Consider the following 25,697-nt stretch of genomic DNA (forward strand, 5'->3'; position numbering starts at 1 on the left):
GTGCAGCAATCACACAAAGGTGTGACTGCAGGCAGAGCCATGCAGTCATGACTTATATGGGGATTGGTGGGGCGGCTCCCTATGGTAATTAGGATTAACTGGCACAAGTTAATCCTAATTAACTTCAAGTTCGGTCAAGTTACAAGGATTGGGATTCATCATCATAATAACATAGTTACGAACAATTCTGCCTTTTAAGAACGTTTCATGAATCTGACTCGACTGCTCTTAGGAATTCACTTAGAGGATGAACCATTAGAGGAACCATTAGGAACTTATTGCTGCATGAGGCCCAATATTCTTATCATTGCTTTTCTTGTTCCTCCCCCCGGGGTCGCACATTAACATCAGCCGTTAATGTATAAACAGTGGACATAAGCTCTATAGGGCTTCTTTGTGTCATTCTTTTAGGCTACGATTGTGCATTGTTTTTGCTTTGTACATTTGTTTCTCTCATCAATAAGAAAGTCAATCAATCAAAGGGTTAAACCAAGCCAAATCAATGTTTGTTCAAACCAAGTTCCTGATGAAGGCTTGGATCCTCTTCATGAAGTGCAGCGATCATCTTCGACGATGCCTCCTTCCCTTTCTTTCGCACCATGTCGATGAGTTTCCGCGCTTTCTCTTTCCTGCCCTTCTCCACTCTGACCGAATCCATCTCTCCATCGTTGAAAACGTTCTCATCCAGCAGTGTGTCCAGCAGACCATCGAGGACGGGCTCCGACACTCGTTGGATGAACTCTTTCCTCACGGACCGCAACGTCTCCGCTTCCTGTCGTGTCGGCATCGTTGTCGTCACGTTTGGTTGACTGGAGCCGGCGCCTGGAGGAAAAAGAATACATCGTTTTCAGTTACACTTTACATTATTAAAATGTCTGACTAACACAGACTGACTAAATGTATAACAGACAGCTTGACAGAGGGACTTTTTATCAAAGTACCTCTTAAACACACATGGTGTAATGTACCTTTGAGCAAAGCCTCCGACACTCGTGCAACGATCTCTGTCTCTGCTTCCTGTCGTGTCATCATTGATGACGTGTCTGGCTGACTGGGACCAGAGCCTGGATGGAAATGCAATGTTTTATTAAACATTATTAAACTGACTATATGTCTGTTTGTCTGACTAACTGCCAGACAGAGGGACTTGATTTTTCAGATTTATTTGATTGTGACCAGCCCACGTGTTGGAAACACAGGTTTCTCACATTATAAGCATGATGCAGCAGGAGTACATCATTTATTTTGTTCATTTTGTCGGATTTTTGACCAAATGTCAATCATAATTATAGGATCAAAAATCAAATGTGTACACTTGTACACTCCAGTAAATTTCATGCACGGACCGTGCAGTTTCTATTCCTTTTCATGATCCTATCTTAACCCAGCACCCCAACAGGTGATGTATGTATTCTATCAGCTCTTTACAAATCAAAAATCACCATTAATACTAGTGGAGTTGTCTGGGTGTCCAGATCTCCAGGAGGGGCGAGATCCAAATGTGGCAGTGGCGTGCGCCGCGGCGGCCGCCGCGTCCGCCACGACCGCCACGGCGGGTGGCGGCCGTCGTGTGGCCCGCCCAACGGGTGGATAGTAATAATTGTATATTTTGCGCATTTGATCCAGAGCAGTTGAGATTTGATTCGGCCATATCTTTCTGAATGTAACTTGTATTTTTATAATTGTATTTTTCATATGATCTGTAAAGTTTATATTTTCATTTGCTACCAGGCATGAATTCATTATAATTTTTTATATATATTTTTCCTTATTTTCTTTCTTTATTTACACGTGCGTAATGAACGAAGCATTTGAGATTTCATCCGCCCAGATCTTTCTGAATTTTACTTGAATTATTATAATTTTAATGTTTATATGATCCGTAAATTTTATATTTTCATGTGGTATCAGGCATGAATTTATTTTAATTGATTTTATTATTTTATTTCATTTATTTACATGCGCGCAATTACACACGCATCTAACTATTGGACTCAGCTCTGGGGACACGGTGCGGCTGCAGAGTTCACCTTGAAATTTGTCATTACAATTTTACTGTAGCCTAATCCACAAAAGTGTGACTGACTGTTAATTCCTTGAGTCAATACATTGTGTTTTTATCACCGGTGCCAGTATTATTATTATTATTGTTAATAGACCTTGCAACATAGAGCAACTTAAGTGCTTGCAGAACTTAAGCACACTTATTCTCCAGACAGACGACAGAAACAGTCTGTCTGTCTGTCTGTCTGTCTGTCTGTCTGTCGGTATATATACGTGCATAAATTAAGCTTGGGTCATTGGTCAATGAACCTGGTGTGTCGGTCAGAAAATAACTGATCTATAAACTCACAACTCATCGCATCCTCATTCATTTCACTGGTCAAATGCAACAGACAGACAGCCAGCCAGACAGACAGACAGACAGACAGACAGACAGACAGACAGACAGACACGGTCAGAGACGCACCAGTACCACCGAGTGCTAGTATGGAGCTTGTTGTTGCGTCTTTGAACAGTTCACACAGCGAGCAAAACTTGGGGAGCCCGATTTGGGGGCTATGCAAACAGGGACTATTAATTAACCATGCTACAAGTAAATAATATAACACACAATTTGGATGAAAAGGCGCATGTGTAAATGAAAATAAAATAATATATTGGCTATAATCAAGTCTACTTATCAATCTGTCCGTAAGTCCGTCCGTCCGTCCGTCCGTCCATCCAGACAGACAGACAGACAGACAGACAGACAGACAGACAGACAGACAGACAGACAGACAGACAGACAGACAGACAGATCTGTCTGTCTTCTTATTGACGTAACCATGGTAAATATAATTAGCTTGCATAATGTTAATCGGCCTGGATCGGTCTGTCTGTCTGTCTGTCTGTCTGTCTGTCTGTCTGTCTGTCTGTCTGTCTGGCTGGCTGTCTGTCGCATTTGACCAGTGAAATGAATGAGGATGCGATGAGTTGTGAGTTTATAGATCAGTTATTTTCTGACCGACACACCAGGTTCATTGACCAATGACCCAAGCTTAATTTATGCACGTATATATACCGACAGACAGACAGACAGACAGACAGACAGACAGACAGACAGACAGACAGACAGACAGACTGTTTCTGTCTGTCTGCCTGGAGAATAAGTGTGCTTATATTATTAAGTTCTGCAAGCACTTAAGTTGCTCTATGTTGCAAGGTCTATTAACAATAATAATAATAATACTGGCACCGGTGATAAAAACACAATGTATTGACTCAAGGAATTAACAGTCAGTCACACTTTTGTGGATTAGGCTACAGTAAAATTGTAATGACAAATTTCAAGGTGAACTCTGCAGCCGCACCGTGTCCCCAGAGCTGAGTCCAATAGTTAGATGCGTGTGTAATTGCGCGCATGTAAATAAATGAAATAAAATAATAAAATAAATTAAAATAAATTCATGCCTGATACCACATGAAAATATAAAATTTACGGATCATATAAACATTAAAATTATAATAATTCAAGTAAAATTCAGAAAGATCTGGGCGCCAGAAGAGCGCAGATATGGTCGATGGATCGGATGGCGGACCCTACGTGGCGCTCGCGGCGCTTGGGGCGGTTTTCACGGCGGTCGTGGCGTTCGCCACAACCGCCGCGGCGCTCGTGGCGGTTGGCGAGCGCCACAACCGCCGCGGCGCTCGCGGCGAGCGCCACAACCGCCGCGGCGCTCGCGGCGTCCGCCACAACCGCCGCGGCGCTCGCGGCGAACGCCACAACCGCCGCGGCGCTCGCGGCGAGCGCCACAACCGCCGCGGCGCCCGCCAACGCCACATTTGGATCTCGCTGTCTCTCCAGATCTCTGCAGGCAGCCAGCCGCTGCAGAGGTGTCTGTCTCTGGTGGTTCTGAAGTAGACTACACTGATCTATATCTAATCAGAAATATTGTCTGATAACATTTTAGATAAGAAAAGGCCCATGCAATTTGATCAATATTTAATCATTCCATTTTGGTAACATCTATAAAAGTAGTTTTGGGACCTACAGTATAGGCTACAGTATGACAACAACAAAAACCTTTACAAACAAATCTCTCATCTGATTGTCCGTTGCTCTTCACTTGAATCCAGTCATTTATTTTAAGGAGAGATAATACACACTGGGAACAAGCCCTGACACAAGGAATTCAATGAGAACCAAGTGGACAAGCATATGAATAAAAACATATATTTGAATGATTGCAAACTTTGTCAAATAACCCGGGAAATAAAATAAGACATGATACACATTCTCTGATCCCCTGTTTTTCAATGTGCTCACTGCTTGTTGTATAATTTTATTGAGGTATCAAAGAGGACAGACCGGGTGCAATATTAGCTATATGTACGTGTTGATATAGTCTTAGGCTACATGCGCTTTTTGACAGTATTAGCTATTGTAGCTTATCCTACTACTATAATTGACAAAAGCTCCGAAGTCCAGGATTCGCAAGCACAGGATCACTCCACACCAACTATGTATAGCGTCTGCAATTCATGCTATGCTGTCATGTTTCCTTGGGAAACATCAAAAGGTACTGTTGGTAAGAAGGTCCTTCCGTGACTGTTGCCAGTATGGAAAGATCCAACTCCAGCCATTCATGGACCCCCCTCCTAAACTACAATCTCTGTTTGACAGGGACTCTCTCCAATCCAGGCAATTCATGGTCAACATAAGGCAGTATAATGGCTTAGTATCAATGGCTTCCAAGAACGTCACTGGTAAGATAGTGGCGTTCAAAGGACAAGGACCAAAGCCATTCAAGATGAGTGGCCAGATGTACCACATTACTTCATCTGCAATCTTTCCTGACAGCACAAAGAAGCCAAAATTCTCACAAATCTTTGTCTTTGATCAAGATAATGAAATTAAGAACCACCTTCATCAAGCAAAAGGAGACGGACTTATTACGAAAGACACATTGACCTTGATTCAAGATGAGTTAAAAAGACAGTCAATCGTTTAGTAAAGTCCTTTCAAACCAGTGCTGAAATCTTCAATGCAAACCCAAGTCGGGAACTCAAAATGGTATTCAAGGCTAAAAGCTCACAGGGGGCAAAGAAATGCCACCTTAACCCTGATGTCCCTGATATGGTTATTGTGGCACCAGGAGACAAGATAGAGCCTAGGGACATTGTACTGTACAGAACAACAATTGATGCACCTAACCACAGAGAGACTACACACATCCATGAACTCCACCCTATGTATGACCCAGCTGCCTATCCCTTGATATTACCACATGGAGATGCTGGCTTCAGCCTTGATAATCCCGTCATGAAAATTAATGCAAATGTTCTTCAGATTCCATATACACCAGAGAACCAACTCCTTCAACACTGTACTGAAATCAGGAAATCTTTCACAAGAATACTTCTGTGATCAGTACAGCAAAATAGAAAGTGGCCGGATGAAGTACTACAGAAGTAGTGAATGCAGGACAAGTACACGGCCTACCAGTATTCAGGTCTGATTGATGTCCTGGCTACTCTGCTAAATCAGCCAGAACATACTGAGGAAACCAGGATTGGAAAACGGGAGGCATGCGTTAATCCGACAGACCTTTTCTCCGACTATGTGGCATCCGCGTGCGGTTAGGGTTAGGGTGCGGGTTTGGTTCGGGTTTAGTATTGGAAACGTCGGAGCGCTGCGCTGTCGGAGGAATGCGCTGTCGGACTAACATACTGCACCCTTGGAAAACACATCTTACTTCCAGCTTCACACCGGTAGCCCCAGATACCTCTACAAACACTATCTTGATGCGCTTGCCATAGCAACCAGATACAGGAAGTTTGGCCTCTTTATGATAATTACGGCAAACTTAAAGAGTGACAGTTATGGAGTTACATTTGTGTCTTTATTAACCAAACAAAAGAAAAACATCTGAGAGAGAAAAAATATAAACAGAGCAAAAAATAGTTTTGAATGAAAACAAATTAAAACAGCAAGCAAAAAATAATAATCTGTAAGCAAAGGAAATTATATAAACAGAACAAAAAAATATGTTTAATTAAAACAAATTAAAAACGCAATCAAAAAAATATATTTGCAAGCAAAAAAATATAAAATCTGAAAGAAAAGAAAAAATAATTGAGAACAAAACTTTTAAAATTCAAGAGTAAAAAAATAAGGAAAAACTGTTTAAACTACATAAACAAAATACTTAGCAAAATGTTTGGGTAATAAAATGTGTTGTGCTAAATAAAATGTTTTTAATGTTTTTTTTCCTCATTTGCGAATGAAAGTTGTTTTTTTCTGATCGCAAAATGCCTTCTCTCTCAAAACCTATGTCTTTGGTCTCGATTTTTTTTTTCTCTCTCTTGAAGTTTTTTGTGTGAGGGGTTAAAGTTCAGAAGGCGGGTCATAGATGTAAGACAGCTTTCCATTGGTCACTCGGGGTCTGAGTGACAGCTTGACAGCTTTCCCCTCCCGGCCAACAACATTGACCAACAACATTCCTCTACTCCGGCTCCCAGTACATTTCTCCAGCTGTGGCAGATTTTTGTGCTGCGAAACTTTGACAGATAGTCAGTGGCTCAGTGCGTAAGTATTTTAACTTCCCTCTTTTTAACTTTTTCACATATTAGGCCTATGGCGTTTTAATTTAATGATATAAGATGTAGTAAGTTAAAATACATAATTGTGCTGCTAGTGGCCGTCACTCGCGCATCCAGCGGCTAAAGTCAGCCTGCAGCATGTCGCTGCATGTATATTATGTAGCTACTCCAGTTACCAGGTCAATCATCTATTATGCTCTTATTATGATGTGCTGCAATTATGTTTGCGTCTTGTGATGCAAATATTATCATTGAGTAAATTAAAAGTGCAGCTCAGTGTGCTAGGCTCTCAACTACGACGCATCCAAACAGGTACATTCTGACGTTTGCGTAACTGTTTACTTGACATAAGTGTTGTTCTGGGAACCCAAATGAATATGAAACTTAAGCCAGGGGTCTTCAGCGCTTTTCAGGCCAAGGACCCCCTAGCTCAGAGAGAGATAAGCAGGGCCCCCAATACATACTGTATACAATTAAGATTCAACTTTTTCATATATTTCATAGATAGCTTCATAGACTTGTTTGACAGACACTGTCATGTTGGATTCATGTTAATGTGTATTTACAGACATTTAACCACTTCAGCCCTCAAATACTTAGTAAACTTGACCTTTCACTCTGTACTTGGTCTGCTCTTTTTTCCCTCTACACTAAACAAAGTTCCCAAAAATAGCAGATCTACAAGCTTGCAGTGCAAGGTGCTGTGAGCTTGTAGATCTGCTATTTTTGGCTAAAGTTCTCTTCAGTGTAGGCAGGGATGCTAGGGTTCAAGTGGTTAATGTAAAAACATGAATTTGGTAGCCCCCGTCGTAACTCTGAGGGCCCCCTTGGGGTTACGGTGACGGACCCTCAGACCCCTGACTTAAGCATTCGTAAGCCTAGTACAGTGCACCTCAAGTCCGTTGTATTAAGTGTAGCGGTTCCAAGTGTTAAACTGAAGTGATATTGATACAATCCAAACATTATCAAAGTATTTTGCGACACCCCTTGCGGCACCCACTTTGAGAAACCCTGTCCTACACTCATACAGCACATAATATACCCAGATTTTAGCCGATTTTAGAATCAGAATAATCTTTGTCACAATCATCTTTATTGTCAAATCACAGGTTTACAGGTGTAAAACAGTGGGTGAAATTAGTTTTTGTGCAAGCTCCGTAGTTTCTTGTTTGTTTTCATAAAGAGAAGAAGTGGGGCCACTAACTAACCGGGTACAGGGCAAGCAATGTTCTCAAGTGATCGTAGTGTATCTTGTCAGTAGCACAACATAATTTAATTATCTGGATATCGGACTGTCAGACAAATAATACAGTTTCCGTTCATAATCATATTTGGTCCGCTGTGTATTTTATTGGTGATTCTTGTGAATGAGTTTAGCATAATTGCTCTCTTTACGTTTATTGGTATATTTTTTTAAGCTTTGAAACTTGTTACTTCAGATGTTGATCTTTTGTCCTTTCTAAGATGTACAACCAGAAGATGCGGCTGAGGGAGAGAGACCCTCTGTGCTCATGGTGATGCAGTGGCTGACTGGGCAGGGACACAGGCATTTGCTGGTGTCGGAGAGAAACAAATTCAAAATAGTTGACCACAACTGTCTAGTCCACAGGCCAGGCCACACTGTTTGTTATCCCATTGTTAGTGCTTGTAACACTTCCAACAGCCCACCTTGAAGATTACGAGTCTTTTAAGACCAACTTGCTTTCGGACATTAACGGTGCAAGCTTTGACAGAGTGTAACTTAATAAATGTACATTGTCACTTTCTTACTCCAGTCCATTGTCAATTTTTACTTGTGTTAAGGATACAAACTTAAAGGAAAACTTGGCAGATTATGAACCTCTTACCCTAACCCATTTTAAAAGTGTTTCAGGTCCAATTATGTCTGCTCATTTATTTGTGTCATCACTTCCAATTTCACTTCTGTATCTTGACTGAGGTCTCTGTCCTGATTGGATAAAATTGGCATCCCGACCTGAACATGCATTTTCTGTTAGAGAGCCGGAGAGATGTTACTGAACACTCTATAGCAATGAGTACTATCAGAATTTAGAGCTATTTAACACGTATTCTAACAAAAGAAAATCACTTACCCTCCCTAACGTTTGAAATGATTGCACCTTTTAAGGGCACTGGCAGTGTAACTGTTTAAAATGTTTTTCTTCTTTCAAATCTGCTCTACAACTGCTCTACAAATGGCAAGTGTGTCACAGTGTTTAAAGTTTATGTGAACCCAAGTATCAAGTTCTACAACAGCTTCTACCACATTCACACAGATGGATTTGGGGAAATATAATATAAACTCAGACCATTTGTAAATCGGTGTTAATTGTCGATGTTAGGGTTAGCGTATAATGGCATACGATATAGCCCACATTTTGGTTAAATGTCTTTTAATAAACAATTCACTGAAAATGTAGTATACATTGTGAATTGCTATATCTGTTAATTTGACCTTCGAATGCAGTTTCTGCTAATTATAGGAAAGTCAATGTTGGATAAATAGATTTCTGCTCAACTTAGGCCTTGTCTGTGTACAGTATACTGAAATGCTGGAACAGAATGCAAAAACAAAAAGTGCTTCTGCATACTAAGTTAGAACTGCATTTGTTAGGCTTTAAGGTTGGCAGGTTGAAAATATGCATGTGGCATTTCAAGCTACAGTCCTAAATAATCTGTACTATTACCTTTTTAATTCAATGGGGCAAATTAAATCCAACCCAAGTCTACCACCAGGTTTTCTAGGCTAGGGTATGAGTTTCAGTGAGTGAGTCAGTAGTCTCTTGATGGGTATGTGGGTCCCTCACCTCTGCTCTTGTGATGCTGCCAGTGTAATTCCATAGCCTCACAGAAAACTATACCTTACCTTAACCTGACACTAACTAACCTTTCATAAAGAAGTGACCCGCAGTGGATTCGAACCCTCAAGCCTTGGATGATGGATCATAAAGTAAGCACACTATCAGACTAAACGTTTCCAAAGCAGTCTATCTGGAATGGGCCTGGCCAGTAGGCCAGTCACTTCAGCCTTGCCTTAATTAGAATAACGAATATAACATAAAATAATGTAGCTTTATTTTATAACTTCAAGGATTCCCAAATGTTTCAGGCTGTGAATCCCTAAAATAATCATATTTGAACTGGGGACCCCCCAAAATAATCATACTTGAACTGGGGACCACCCACCCTGGTCCCTGACAAGCACTTGAAATGTTAGGCATTAGATTTAGTTTGACTCGGTTCCACAGATAAATATTGTGAAAATAGCCGAACTACAAGCGCACAATGCCTTAAAAAGGTCTTAAAAGTCATTAAATTGTCACTTTAGAAATGTGTTACCCTGTATACACTTATACTGTATAGGTTGGTTTGTTAATGTTGAGAGAGAAAACAATGTTGCCCATTAAGCTAATCTGGGGACCCCCTCTGAGGGTCCCGATCCCAAGTTTGGGAACCACTGGCCTACTATAACAGTAACAATAACAATACAAAAAATTTGAATACAGATCACAAACTGTAAGTAGAACAGAAACCTCACATTAGGGAATCATCTGAATTGCTAATTGCCTAAAATGCTCAATATGTAACGAATAGTGTAGCACCCAGAGCTGGGATAGAGCTCTGACAGTCCCAGAGGACCACAATAGAAACAAGCCTTTTTGTGTTATCCTTATAACAATCATTGTACAATTGTACCTCTGTATCCTACTGTTAATAAAGTATTCCATTAATCTGTTTACTCAAACTGTTTACTGTACATATTTTTTTTGTTTTTGTTTTTATGATGTTTTGCATAGTAGTGTATATCTGTCTGTCATTAAATGTCTCTATGAATTGAGTTCAAAGGACCCCAATGGAAACAAGTCATCTTTCTTGGGTTTTAAATACTCTCAGCTGACCTTGCATTATACTTTCATCTTTTTTTGCAAAATGCTAATAATTCGATCAATCAAAAAACCATGCTGGCCGTAACACACCTCCATCCCTGCATTCAACAAACTACATAAGGAAGGGGGAGCTGTCACTCAGACTCCAAGTGGCCAATGGAGAGCTGTCTTACATCTATGACCCGCCTTCTGAACTTTAACCCCTCACACAAAAAAATTCAAGAGAGAAAAAAAACATCAAGACCAAAGACATAGGTTTTGAGAGAGAAGGTATTTTGCAATCAGAAAAAAACAACTTTCATTCGCAAATGAGGAAAAAAAACATTAAAAACATTTTATTTAGCACAACACATTTTATTACCCAAACATTTTACTAAGTATTTTGTTTATGTAGTTTAAACAGTTTTTCCTTATTTTTTTACTCTTGAATTTTAAAAGTTTTGTTCTCAATTATTTTTTCTTTTCTTTCAGATTTTATATTTTTTTGATTGCGTTTTTAATTTGTTTTAATTAAAAATATTTTTTTGTTCCGTTTATATAATTTCCTTTGCTTACAGATTATTATTTTTTGCTTGCTGTTTTAATTTGTTTTCATTCAAAACTATTTTTTGCTCTGTTTATATTTTTTCTCTCTCAGATGTTTTTCTTTTGTTTGGTTAATAAAGACACAAATGTAACTCCATAGACAGTGTACTAATGAACATATTTCGAGGACAGCAGCCGGGTGACAGACCAGACATTGTCAACAAAGTTTTCAAAAGGAGTCTCGATGAACTTCTCCACGACATCAAGCTCTGTGTCTTTGGGAAGGCTAGAGTACACACCGTTGAGGGACGAATGAGAGGACTCAAACATGCCCACATCCTACTGCTCCTACATGAGATCTTGACTGTGGATGACATTGATCAAATATTTCAAACAGACATACCTGACCCACAGAAGGAGACGGAACTGCATAAGCTGGTTTGTCAATCCATGCTACATGGACCCTGTGGGACAGCCAACCCTAACAGCCCCTGCATGGTCAATAACATCGTTCCAAGAACTTCCCTAAAGACCTCTGTGATAACACTCGACTGCCTCATGATGGCCATGGCTACCCACAGTACAGGCGCCCCAATGATGGTGCCACCACTGAGAAGAAAGGCTTTCTATTTGACAATAGGTGAGTTGTGCCTTACAACCCATGGATCCTTCTCAAATACAAATGCCACATCAATGTTGAATTTGTCGGCTCCTTCCATACCATCAAGTATCTCTACAAGTATGTCCACAAGGGAGTTGATGTTGGCACTGTCAACATTGAAGATAAGGATGAGATCTCCAAATTCATCAATGCCAGAACAATTGATGCTCATGAGGCACACTGGAGAACAATGGAATATAAGATCCAGGACAGATTCCCTGCTGTCATCAATCTTGCTATCCACACCGAGGGCCAACACAAGATCATCTTCGAAGAAGGCCATGCCATGGAGATTCCAGAACATTACACTTGGAATACACAGACCCATATGTGGAAGAAAAGAGTGAATCATCCCATGGAAGGAAAAAACTCAGAGAACAATAGCACGGATGTCCAATGTATCAGTGCTCCAGGGAGAGAGATTCAACTTGAAACTACTCCTGGCCCATATCAGGGGACCACAGAGCTATGGCGACCTAAAGGTCTATGAGGGCAACACCTATGACAGTTTCAAAGAAACAGCTCTAGCCATGGGCTTGCTTGAAAATGATGGGGAATGGATTACCGCCATGCATGAGGTCTCAAGCTATGCATCCTCACGGAAAGTCAGAACTAGATGTGAGGGCCGCCCTCACATCTAGTTCTAGTTATTTGTGAGAGTGTATGACATTAGCTATTGTGGCTTATTCTAGTTATTTGTGAGTGTATGACATTAACTATTGACTGCTTCCTTCCTCATTAGCAGACATATTAGCACCTGTTCCATGTTAATTCATGGCGCACAATCACAGACCAAAGTCACTGATGATGTAAGTTGTGATAGTACTTCAGACTGTTGTTTACCTTCCAGTTCAATGGCATCCTCATTCCAGACTTGTTTGTTCTCAGGTCCCAGTAATGCCAATGAGACGACTTCTGCTTTGACATCGATCGTCACCTTAAATGTTGGATGGAAATTTGGTCCATAGTTCAGACGATAAGCCACAGCCTGAAAACAGAGATATGTTTTAGATAGATAACTATATAACTATTGTATAATAGTACTTTAGCAGTGCTAGTAATGGTAGTAGTTGTGGTGATAGTAATAATACTTGTATTGGTATTAGTAGTACTAGCAGTAGTAGTATTAGTTACTGGACATTATCATGACTCTTAACATATAATAAAGTCAGGTTGTAGTTTGATGTGTGATACCTCAGGTTGAACTTCATGTGAAGCACATTGCAGTCTGTAGACCTCGTTGGGGGTGAGAACACAGTAGGAGGTGCTCAACAGGTGTTCTTTCTTGTTATACTTTTCATAAAGTTTCATCACCTACAATGACACAAATAAAAGTTGAGCGTATGGTTCAATCATTATGACTGGTACGGTCGACGAAACAGTTCACCAGTCTTTGTTACCATGATTACCAGGATATTTTGTATATTTATATTTATATTATTTATACTTATAGCCGTCTTTATAGGCACCATGCAGTATATAAACTTTGGCCTTAAATTGATTGTCAAATGTGTCCACACACCTACAGACTAGCCTCTGGATGTCTGTTCAAAATCTGAGTTGAACTAAGATGCTACTTAACAGATAACATATTTTACCTCTTCAAGAGGCACGTTTTCTGGCAGCATTAACACACTCAGTTTCCGTGTTCGACGTCCTGGTGGTTGAAGGAACAGCAGAACTTGACCAGATGTTGGACGTACACAGAGATACTCGCAAATCTTCTTCCACAGGAGTCCAAACAGAGACAGGTGTGTCACATTTAAAACCACATGAGTCTGGGTCACTTTCTGTGGTTTTAAGAGGTACACGCCCTCATCTGTGATGTTGGCCACACAAAGGTCGTCGCCTGTGGAAAGTTGTTTTATTTTTTTAGTACAGATTCAGTTTTATGGTAAACTCAAAGAAACATGTTCTTCTGTCTTTAATAACATGCATAAACCATTACAGTGATCAAATACAACAATCCAATATGGGATTTAAACATATTTTCTGTTATATTATGTTGCTTTGAACAAGATCCTTGAAACTGGACGACGCTAAGAGCAGCTCCTCACCAGGTGTGATGTCACAGTGTGGAAGGTGTAGCTGACTCACCAGGTGTGATGTCACAGTGTTGCAGGCGTAGCTGACTCACCAGGTATGATGTCACAGTGTGGCAGGTGTAGCTGACTCACCAGGTATGATGTAGTGTGGCAGGTTTAGCTGACTCACCAGGTGTGATGGCACAGTGTGGCAGGTGTAGCTGGCGGACAGACTTCTGAGGACACTGGATGTCAAACAGAGGACCTGCAGGAGTCCCTTCTGTTGACTGGAGACATCTTTCATCCCACTGAACAGCCCTGTAGAGGACTTCTCCTTCCCCTGTCGTTCCAAACACCAACCTTGTCTCACTGCACTTGAACAGCCCCGGCCCGGGGACCTGGAACCTGTGACACAAAACAAACAATTTGTATTGATATTAAAACTATATGATATAAAACAATCATTTGTATTGATAGAAAATCTAAATGATATAAAACTAGAAAAAGTGCTCCTAGAAGCACAGGTCTCCGCCAGGTTAGGTAGGTTAGTGTGGGCCAGCAATGTTCGGAATTCGCCAATCAGGCTGGAATGTGAGAAATCGGACGGATCCGTCTTGATCACTTGACTGAAGACATAACATGCACAGATTTTTGGATAATGTTTGGACAACATTTGTAGGAGTAATATTGTTTTGCAAAATTCTATAGTAGGGCAATGTTAAAATTAGTTCCTCAACGTAGTGCAAATGTGTGTGCCAAGTTTCACTGCAATCAGATGCTGCGTTCATGATTTGCGGCATTTTGTTCAAAATGGGCCACTCCTGCAAACTTTCGATGTCAATCTTAACCAATCAGGATGGAACATGAAAAATCAAACGGATCCGTCTTGATCAAATTACTATAGAGATCATGTGTACCGATTTGTGTGAAATTTTGATAAAAGTTTGGAGTAATATCAACACATGTATTTTACATAAGTCGGCCTCCTGGTGGGACCATAAAAGGCAGATGTGAAAAATGGAGGGCGAAGGTTTTTCTTTGGCCTCTAGGAAGTGAACATACAATGTTTTACACAGATCGGTGCAGTTAAAAACAAGAATCAGCCTGTTGTAGCACCACCATGAGGCTGATTTGAAAATATTCAAGTGGCATTTCTTCCTCTGCCTATTGGAAATGTGTGTGAAACATTTCACAGAAATTGCACACTTTGTGCATGATTTGAGGCATTTTGTTCAAAATGGAGCACTCCTGCAAACTTTGGAAGCCATTCTTAGCCAATCAGGATGGAATATGAAAAATCTGAAAGACCAGTTTCGTGTAATGACTATAGAGATACTGTGTACCAATTTGCGTGATGTTTGGACAAAATCTGTAGGAGTACTGTCAAAAAATGTGTTTTGCAAAATGCGCCCCCCTAGTGGCGCTATAACAGGCCCATGTGAAACATTTAGGGCAGAAGTTCTGAATTGGCATCCAGGGAGTGTGTGTGCACAGTGTCGCTTCTTGATTCAAGTAACATCAGACACAATTATTACAGTAGGGTTTCTAGAAAAATATTCACCTATTGGGTCACAGAATTTGTGACCCATGATTACAGACACATAAAAGTAATATGATTAAAACAAAGAGCAATGACATTCCTGAAAAAATCATCTAAATTAATAAATTCTTAACAGTGTGTGTGTGTGTGTGTGTGTTTGTGTGTGTGTGTGTATTGTGGGGTGGGTCTTAGTGATCGGTCTCTTTGATAAGAAGCTACCAATGTAGCCTCGTTCCCAGCCTCACTTAGCTGCGAAGTGCGAAGAGAAGAGCCTTAACCTTAACAGATTTGTAAACGTCAGTTCCTTGGGCGGTACTTCCGCCAAATTCAACCACTTCCGCCTAGACAATCAACAGCCCACGTCTTGCCCAGCGTGCTACCAATAAAGATGTTTAGGACGACTGACCTGTATGTATTGGTTGTGTGTTCTGTGTGCACGATAGGGGAGAAACTGGATGGAACAACTGGACTGAAAGACATAAAAAAACAACAAAAAAAAACAAACAAACAAACAAACAAACAAACACAATTAGATTCAGGAGTTTATCATATTTGAGCCCTGTTTTATACTACTTAAAGAATATTAAAAAATAGTGAAAATAGCTAATGTACAAGCGCACAACACTTAAGGGTGTTATAAACATTGACAATAACAGATCTATAAAACATCTACATGTTATAAACACCGAAAATAACAGATCTTGAAAACATCTACATGTCATAAACACTGAAAATAACAGGTCTATAAAACATCTACGTGTTATAGATCATGTTATAAACACTGAAAATAACAGATCTATCTGTGTGTGTGTGTGTGTGTGTGTGTGTGTGTGTGTGTGTGTGTGTGTGTGTGTGTGTGTGTGTGTGTGTGTGTGTGTGTGTGTGTGTGTGTGTGTGTGTGTGTGTGTGTGTTCAACTTACTCTATCTGACACAAAGACATTGAGCAGCCTTGGTACACCCAGAATCCAGGATAGAGAGGTTCAGTGAATGTGGTCTGGAAGGTGTGCAGGTGAGTGTGTGAGTCAGAGTACACTCTGTAGAAAGACAGGATGCCAGCAGGGCAATCCACATACACTGCTACTCTGTTGGAGCCAGAGGGACGGACAGGGAGGAGGGTTCTCTTCTTGTTGTGACGGACAGAGTATCTGTTGTTTCCAACATCACAATACAGACTCCAGGACGTGTCATTGTATCCAAGCAGACAGTCAACACCCCTTCCTCTCCTGTTGATTCCTCTGTAAGTCACTGCTATATAAACCCCTCCACTCCACTCTACCTCCCAGTAACAGCATCCAGTCAGACCCTCTCTACACAGAACCTGTGAATAACCAAATCTGTCTGGATGGTCTGGATAGGACTGATCCTTTCCGGTCCGTGTCACCTTTCTGTTGTTCTCAGACAGAGAGAGGGTTGGGCATGTTGTGTTTGTGTCCAGTGTGAGAGGACAGACACCTGATGGAGAGAACAACAAACAATATTTCATTACATCACAAAGTACTGAGTAGAGATGTAACATTATGACATTTGACAGTACGGTATCTAAGAAAATACCACCATAATACTGTGACAGTATTATGGTATTTAATAGTACTCCCCCCTCCTCTTTTAATGAATCATGTTATAGCCAGTGGTGGACAAAGTACTCAACCCTTATATTTGAGTCAAAGTATAGATACTCAAGTATTACATTACATTACATTACAGTCATTTAGCAGACGCTTTTATCCAAAGCGACTTACAATAAGTGTATTCAACATAGGTAGGGAACGAAAACTACTAATCACCAGAAGTTTTAAGTACATTTCCTGCAAAAACAAGCAACCAAGAGTATACCTAGCGCTAAGGTAAAAGTGCAATATATCAGCTACCTACTTTCTTAAACAGATGAGACAAAAATGGCAAAATCAAATGAGCACGAGCTAAAACAAATAAGTGTATCGACTAAACAAGATCCAATAAAACAATACAAAAATAAAACAAGAGTTCGTACAACTAGTTAACAACAAGTAGGCCAGGCAAAGAGGAAGGATAGTGTTTCCTGAAGAGGTGGGTTTTCAGCCTGCGGCGAAAGATGGGCAGTGACTCTGCTGTCCTGACATCAGTGGGAAGTTCATTCCACCACTGTGGGGCCAGAACAGAAAAAAGTCGTGACCGTGTCGATCGACCAGAAGGACCGTTGAGTGGCGAGGGAGTCAGTCGCCCCGAGGTGGCAGACCGGAGTGGTCGGGCAGGGGTGTGGGCATTGACCAAAACCCGGAGGTAAGAAGGAGCTGTTCCTTTCACTGCTCTATAGGCTAGCACCAGGGTTTTAAACTGAATGCGAGCTGCTACGGGGAGCCAGTGCAGAGAACGGAGAAGGATAGTTGTGTGGGAGAACTTGGGGCGGTTGAACACCAGACGAGCCGCAGCTTTCTGAACAAGCTCCAGAGGTCTGATGGCTGATGCCGGAGCACCAGCAAGGAGGGAGTTGCAGTAGTCCAGGCGGGAGATGACAAGAGCCTGGATGAGCACCTGGGCTGTTTTCTCCGTGAGGAAGGGGCGAATCCTCCTGATGTTGTAGAGGAGGAATCTGCAGGACCGTGTCACTGATGCGATGTTAGCCGAGAACGACAGTTGATCGTCCAGGGTCACACCCAGATTCTTCGCAGTCCGAGTTGACGTCACCACAGCATTCTCAATGGTGATGGCCATATTGGTCAGCCAAATGTGTACTTGAGTCAAAGTATTTGTTGAGTACATGCTTTTAATGCCTGATGAAGGTCCGAGCGACCGAAACATTGCATCTTCAATACATAAATTCCTTTATAAGTGAACACAGTGGCCCTCATTTATCAACGCAGCGTATAAACCGGCGTACATTTTTCCATATATTCGGCCGTACACCAACGTCGAAGTCACATTTATCAACGCATCCTACACAGCTGATCCGAGTGTACACTTGGTCCCAGCGTTGATAAATGTGACGGCTGAAACCGAGCGTCATTTAAATAACACGCCCTTAAATATTCTCAAAACGCCCCGATTTTACGACATGAAGACGAACCAGAATACGACCAAAGACATGAAAAGCCAATAAGAAACAGTTTCCCCCGCTGGCCTCGCCGCACCCGCACACGCCTCTCTCTCGCTCTCTCTCTCTCTCTCTCTCTCTCTCTCTCTCTCTCACACACACACACACACACACACACACACACACACACACGCGCGCGCGCGCGCCCACCCAACTTTGTCTTTCATGTCCGTGTCCGTAGCGTAGCGGTACATGAGACTCAGGCGGAATGCAGTGATTCCGTGCCGCCACGTTAATATTGGAGCGTCGGGTTTATATCCTTAACCCAGCCAGGTTGTGTAGCCTACATAACTCTCGATGACATAACTCCATAACATAGGACAAGCTACTGTAAGTTTGTAGACCTCACTGTCAGTGAAAAGATGGTCGGGGCTCCCGAAAATTCTCTCGCAGAAGCACTGCTGCGCTGCTGTGCTGAAAATAGCAGATCTACAATCTCACAACACGTCGCGATGCAACGCTGGCTTGTGAGCTTGTAGATCTGCTATTTTCAATACAGACAGATCTACAATCTTATCTGAATGACTGTTAAAGCAGTTTGTTTAAATTACTTTATAAAATGATATATTTTCACAGCGATTATTTATTTGTGTAGATATACACATTTAGGAGTGGATTATGTGTCCAGATGCTTGTCAGACAGTCAGACAATGGTGCTCCGCAGGTCTAGAATGGAATAAACGGGTGCAGCCAACGTCAACAACTGGTCTCGACCAGACGTGAGATTTCAGCCTACGGTAGGATGAAGCCCACGCCAGGATATATTGATAAAAGCCGAAAGGTGCGGTGATTACGCCGTACGCTCATTATTCGGGCTGCACCGCGTTGATAAATGAGGCCCAGTGTGTGGGACTCCCTCTCCCTCCTCCTAACATATTTTCCGACTACATGCTTTTAAAAATAGGCTACTTAAGCCTTCAGAAGTATAAATTACATCATTTTCACGTCATGTTCACACAGAAAATGTTAAAGAATAGCCTAAAGGATGCTTTCTCCCTCAATGTACGGCTTTTGTTTTGATGTTAATATTACAGATACCATGGATAATAATAATTAGTCCATACCCGGTGATGTGCGCAGTCAAAAGTATTTGCAGACTTGGGATCTCCACCATTTGAATTGAAATAACAATTATGTCACACACTCCCACAATTTGCTCAAATATGCTCTATATTAGTTATGTATTTATTCAAAGCAGTGGTTCTCAAAAGTGGGTATTCAGGGACCCTCAGGTTCCTTGAGGGGGTTCCCAATGCAGACCCGATGAAGACCCTTTGCAGTCGAAACGTTCTACTGGGAGCTAACGGTGTGCGATCTTCCCCTCTTCCCCGCTGCGTCCGTTGTATCAATGCCCGAGTAAACAATCTACACGCTCATTGCTCTAGAACGTTTCAAAAAATCTTCCAAATATTTCACATTTTATTTCAAGATGTTTTGAAAATAGCAGATCTGCGATGCGTTGTGAGCTTGCACATCGGCTAGTTTCAATGTATACAGTATATAGGTTTAAAGTGCTCATAATGGCCTAGTGCCCTAGTGGCTTCTTTTGGGCTTGTTTTCCTAGACCTGGTTGCTTATTTCTCTCACAAAATCTGGCAACACTGCTAAAAGCGATACATGCCGCTGTTTAGATGCCTCAATGAAATTATACAGACAAAACAAAACAAATCGAAAAACAATTGATTGGAAAACAACTTGTGATAACTATGTCTTCCTTTATATTCCTGAACCGATTAACTGATATTATGGAAAATACTATATCCAGTCGGGTGAAGTTTTCATCATTTATTAGGAAGATTCAGGCAGAGAGACAGGATTCACAGCAGACAGAGCTCTGGCCTCCATGGCCAGACCGGGTGCAGTACGTTAGTCCGACAGCGCATTCCTCCGACAGCGCAGCGCTCCGACGTTTCAATACTAAACCCGAACCAAACCCGCACCCTAACCCTAACCGCACGCGGATGCCACATAGTCGGAGAAAAGGTCTGTCGGATTATCGCATGCCTCCCGGCCAGACCTTGGGCCCCGTATAGGGCAGAAGCCTCTTGAGCACCCATTAACACAGCTCTTATAGTTCACATTGTACCAAAGATGCTCTCCCTACATGGAGATAAATACAAATAGGCTATACTATGTGACAGTACCATATAATACAGCTGACTGGTTACATTAGCAATGACCATGTATATTATCATTTACTACAGATTACATGCTGACACAAAGAATAGCATGGAGGAGTCAGCTCAGCTGTTAGATTGACAGCTGTAGCTGAGTTAGAATTAGCACTAGACATTCAATGAGATTGAATTGGAAGGCCAACAAATACACACTACATATATTTGCCAATCTATACATTTCTGCCACCATACTGACAAAGGACGCAATCGTTCAGAAATAGTGTTTGTTCACAAGCTGGTCCAGCTGGCTGATATAGACTCCAATATATTTTACGCAACTTCCAGTTCCAGTTTTGACTCCCATGCGCGTGGGATGGCTTTTTAAGTCATTTAAGCTATAACTAGGCTTTGAACTTAGTGTGAGGTGGTACAACTGGCTCCAGGTCCATAATCTATATAGGATAGTAGCGTTCCAGTATACCCTTGATTCCAACATCATATTTTTACCTCAGTAAACCTCAGCCTATTATTTGGTGGTGGGGTTACATTTTATAAACTTCTTACGGCGGTTTCAGACTATGGTTTCGGGTGCGCACTCCAGACCGCTCCGTTTCCGAGTGCGCTTGGCTGGCCAGCATTCACACTGGCCAAGTCTCTAACGCGCCCGAATACGCTTGCATATATACCCCCGATCCTATAGGTGGCGGCATGCACATAGTGCTTCGCCAGTGGACACAGACGTCATCAACTATGCGACAATGTTTGTGCTGGTCGCGCATAAATATAGGGTTGCCGCTGGGGAGAGAGTCAGGAGCGCACTGAGCGCACAGCGACGCGAGCGCACAGAAGTCAAGGCACAGACTGCTGTGTTGTTGGCGCGCGTGTTGTTGACAGACAACGGATGCACGCTTATGAGAAACAACACAAATAAAACCTGGTGAAACACTTGTGTGCATTTGCGCAAGATGAGGATACAGGAAACATTCAGTCTAAATGTCCAGTTTACTAACCTTCACAACAACTACTACTTTTGTATTTGAAACCTTACATTTCTCTAAATATTATAAACTTTCACGACAGCTTAAGTACAAAAATATATAATTTATGAAAAGGCAACTAGCCTATACAGTGAAGTCGGACTGAATGACTGAAACCTTGTATTGTGAATTGTACTTCCATGTACTGTTTCTCATGTCTTACTAAATAAAGTAACGTCTTTTCTTTTTTTACTCTCTTTGTGTGGGGATTATCTGGCACATGTATGTATCTGTTATGAAAGAGAAATTGCATCATGAGTGAAACGGCTATAGTCCATGGGAAACCATAAACCTACGTAGGCCTACATCTAATTGAGTTATATTTACTTACAAATTTCAAATTACAAAGCCTTATAAGCTATATATTTCTGGGATGCATAGTAGCTGAAACTCCACAAGATATCCACAAGATATACTATTATATATATATATATATATATATATATATATATATTGTTGCTGTCATTATATGGCCATGACACGGCCTCTCTTTCTATCTCGCGCTCTCATTCTATTTCTGTATGTAATGTTTTATATAAATAAATAAATAAGTTTTATATATAAATATTGCGGGTTTTAGCGCATCATCCCGCGGGTTCATTTGGTCATTTAATGATGAAATTAACCCGCGGGATCCGGCCATGGTTGAACCCCTGTGGATTGATCTGCGACGTGTTTTTGTTGACTGTTTTTGTCGAGTTTATATACCGTCACCTATTACAAATAGCGGGCCACTTCCGTCAAACAGTACGCTTGCTTTCACACTGCAGCGTACCGTCTCCGAGGACGCATGATTCGGATCCAAGACTGCCTCCGGAGGTGGTTTCGGGAACGGAACGGGGATCCGTTTCGGGGAACGATACGCAACGTTCACACTACCACAACATCAGCCAAGTGGCCCAGGGTGCGCACCCGGGGCCGTAGTGTGAAACCGCTATTATTCTCATTACACATGAGAGGCATTACGTTATTAACGATCAGCTGATCCATCGTGTAATCGAGGGACTCTCTTCCAGACAGAACAAATAAGATGCTATGGTGACGCAGGGCAACACATTGTATGCTTGCAGATCTGTTATTTTTGATGAGAGACAAAGTTGAAATTCTTCACGTGGTGAAGTTGGTTTCACGTAAGTCAGTTTGAAGTTGGATATTTCCTGTTTCCTTTTATGGTGTAGGCAACTCTCCTACCGGATAATACCGCCAGGAGAAGGCGTGCTCTACTCAAGGGGAGTCTTGAGGAGTAGTCTCTTGGGTTTAACTGGGTGCAGATTCTTGAGATACACACAATGAAAGGATTATCCGCACTCTCTTCAGTTATACTCTTGATTTATTTTTAATTAGATTCACAGCCGCAGCAGACAGTCTATCTAGAGAAACAGACGCGTTTCGGCACGTTGGCCTTCCTCAGCGTTTCAAACTAGAATGCATCAAAAAGGAAGTGACATAGCTAAGCGATAGTGTACAGCTGATTCTCATTGGTGAATTGAATTAACTCTCAATTCATAATGCCACAAACACCACAACCAAAACATTTATAAAAAACAATTCAATATGTTTTTCAATCCCTTTGGGAACTCTGTGTTTAGGGAATGGATCCAATAAGCCTCCCTTTGCAATAGAACCCGGTCTCTGTCCCCACCTCTTCTCAGTGGGTTGACTACTTCTAAACCTTGAAATCTCAGTGTACATAATGTCATGTTTTACCATATTATAGTGCCTGGCAACTGAAGACTTCTTGTCTTGTTTCTAATATTACTTTTGTGCTCTGTAGTTCTGGTTTTCAATTCTCTTTTGGTTTTTCCCACATAGCAGAAACCACAGGGACACTTTAAAAGATAAACTACAAATGTTGTCTTACATGTAATTCTCCCTTTAACTTTTTTATTTATTTTTTTACTTTTTATTTTTATTTAACCATTTACCATTATGAGGGTGTACAACAGAGTCTCCAGTTATCATGGCATTACAGTTAATACAACCCTTAAACAGGAAATTCCCTGAAGGTAGATAAAAAGTGTTGTGGTTGTATATAAACATATGTTTTTATTAGTTTGTCACTTATATTGTCACTTATATTGCTCTCTTGTTTGCAAAAAATTGGGGGGGGGGAGACCTTTCCTACCACAGGGTCACTGGACAACATATGCCAGTGTTTCTTGACCACTCTTATATGCCTTTTATGGTGTGAAATGGGGCGTGGAACAATGCAAATGGACCCTACGGGGGCGCACTTGTGATAATATGATCAGCTGGGATTCATGCAGATTCATCACGAGATACACCTCTGATCTGCACAAATATTTTAATACCTGTCATTCATCAGTTGTTCAATTGGATTTTGGGGAAGACGTTTATAAAAAGAAGTATTATCAAGCTGTCGCATAGCTTCAGCAATATAATCTTTAATATTTTGAACAACAATAGAACCGCCTTTGTCAGCAGACTTAATAATGATCTTGTCATTTTTACTAAGTTACTCGAGAGCTTTTCTCTCCAAAGCAGTTACATTTAGGCGTTTATTTACTTTATCTGATGATGTGACAAGTTTCTGGATATCCTGCTCTACCAATTTACTGAAAGTGACCAAGGTTGGATTCAAAGTACTGGTGGGACAAAACTTAGATGATTTCTTTAATTTGTTCACAGGATTAATCGGTGCAGATTGGTCAACATTTCTGTGTGTGGTTTTTAAAATGCAACAGTCTAAAGAATTTATAACAGTCCACTTGTGTCGTGGGGAATCCCTTGTTTGTACGTATAAAAAACGCTCATCTTGGGAGTAGGTCGAGTCGCTTGATAGACCTGGATCAGATTCTTCGGTTAGATTAACATGTTCTGGGTTCCATGTCTTACGTGGCCAGCGTCTCCTCTGGTGGTGTGTGGCTTGGCGGCGCTTTTTTCCTCCTTCTTGGTGCCAGTTGTAGACAGTTCCTTCTTTGTAGTCTTGGGCATGTAATATTTTATTATTTTATTTTTCAGAATAGAATCAATTCAACAACACCCCAATCCCCTGCCATTGATTATACACTGATTATACACTAACAATAACCAATATACCAATATTATATGGCCAGGGATACATTTTTACTCAAAAATAATGATTAGAATGGATTCAGCACCCCTGAAAACCCCTAGTTAGACACCTCACAAGTTCATTTTAGACTTTCATTTCTTTTTCATATTTTTCCCCCCAAGCCCTTTCGGCTCCTTAACTTTGATTGGCTCTCCAGGATTCTCCAGGAGGATTTGGGTTTAAATTAATTGAGAGGTGATTCTAGACACCTATAAGAACACATTGGTGAAGAAAGCTATTGGTAGTACATTTTTTCACAGATGGTCCAAACATCTTGTTAAAATTCCCTAACTAACTACATGCTCAGAGTTACCACCCCAAACGATTAGTAGAAAATATTCCATATGGACAGTTCTTGCGCCTCAAGGGCATTTGTAGTGATCCTGCAGATTTTAAGATAAAGGCAAATGAAATGCATGATAGATTTCGACAGAGGGGCTACAAGAAATCCATTATACATGCAGCAGAAAGTAAAACTAAAACTGTAAAAAGAAAGACACTTTTGGAACCCGTGAACAAAAGCATTTCAGATAATAGAGTTAACTTTGTCTCCGAATTTAACACCTCTTCTCAAGAAATTAAGAACATCATCCACAAGCATTGGAATACAGTATGCTGAAATGCGACCCAAATTTGAAAAATATAGCAACACTATCACCTAGGTTTTGTTTTAAAAGAGGCAAAAACATAAGGGACTCTGTTGTCACATCTATGTATAAAGCACCCAGTAGGCCTACAGGCACAAATTGGTTAAGTGAGGAGATATGTGGCAATTATCCCTGTGGTAGATGCACCCATTGTTCCAACACCATTTCTATCATCCACAGACCGGACGGGTACATAAATAAAGGGATTTATTAATTGTAACACAACTCATGTGGTTTACATATTGAAGTGCCCATGCGGGATGGTCTATATTGGTCAAACGAAACGCATCCTGAAAATAAGAATAGCCGAACAGGAAGCCGGTATTAGAAACGGTAACATGGATTATGCAATTGCACGACATTACAAGGAGAGGGGGCATGGATCAGCAGCCACATTGAAATTTATTGGCATAGAGAAGGTTAACCTGCCACCTAGGGGTGGTGACATGATAAAACTGCTATTGCAGAGAGAAGCTCACTGGATTTTTACCCTGAATACAATGGAACCAAATGGCTTAAATGAGAGT

The 25,697-nt window shown here is 41.1% G+C and overlaps 1 protein-coding gene across 1 annotated transcript in view; it reads right to left on the bottom strand.

Annotated features, from left to right (window-relative positions):
* LOC311047081 (NACHT, LRR and PYD domains-containing protein 3-like) overlaps positions 1-25,697 on the bottom strand; it is a gene marked incomplete at its 3' end in the record, with an annotated part of 109,565 nt that overhangs the window by 3,326 nt on the left and 80,542 nt on the right. Inside the window, exons 11-18 of the mRNA XM_084059666.1 lie at positions 16,144-16,675; positions 15,629-15,691; positions 13,873-14,087; positions 13,257-13,507; positions 12,853-12,972; positions 12,502-12,646; positions 969-1,064; positions 517-822 (exon numbers count right to left, since the gene is read on the bottom strand). Of these exons, the coding sequence (XP_083915792.1) occupies positions 517-822; positions 969-1,064; positions 12,502-12,646; positions 12,853-12,972; positions 13,257-13,507; positions 13,873-14,087; positions 15,629-15,691; positions 16,144-16,675 (1,728 nt within the window). The remainder of the gene's footprint in view (positions 1-516; positions 823-968; positions 1,065-12,501; positions 12,647-12,852; positions 12,973-13,256; positions 13,508-13,872; positions 14,088-15,628; positions 15,692-16,143; positions 16,676-25,697) is intronic.

Source organism: Gymnoscopelus microlampas (assembly GCF_963454915.1).
Source record: "Gymnoscopelus microlampas genome assembly, chromosome: 6".
NCBI classification, from domain to species: Eukaryota; Metazoa; Chordata; class Actinopteri; order Myctophiformes; family Myctophidae; genus Gymnoscopelus; species Gymnoscopelus microlampas.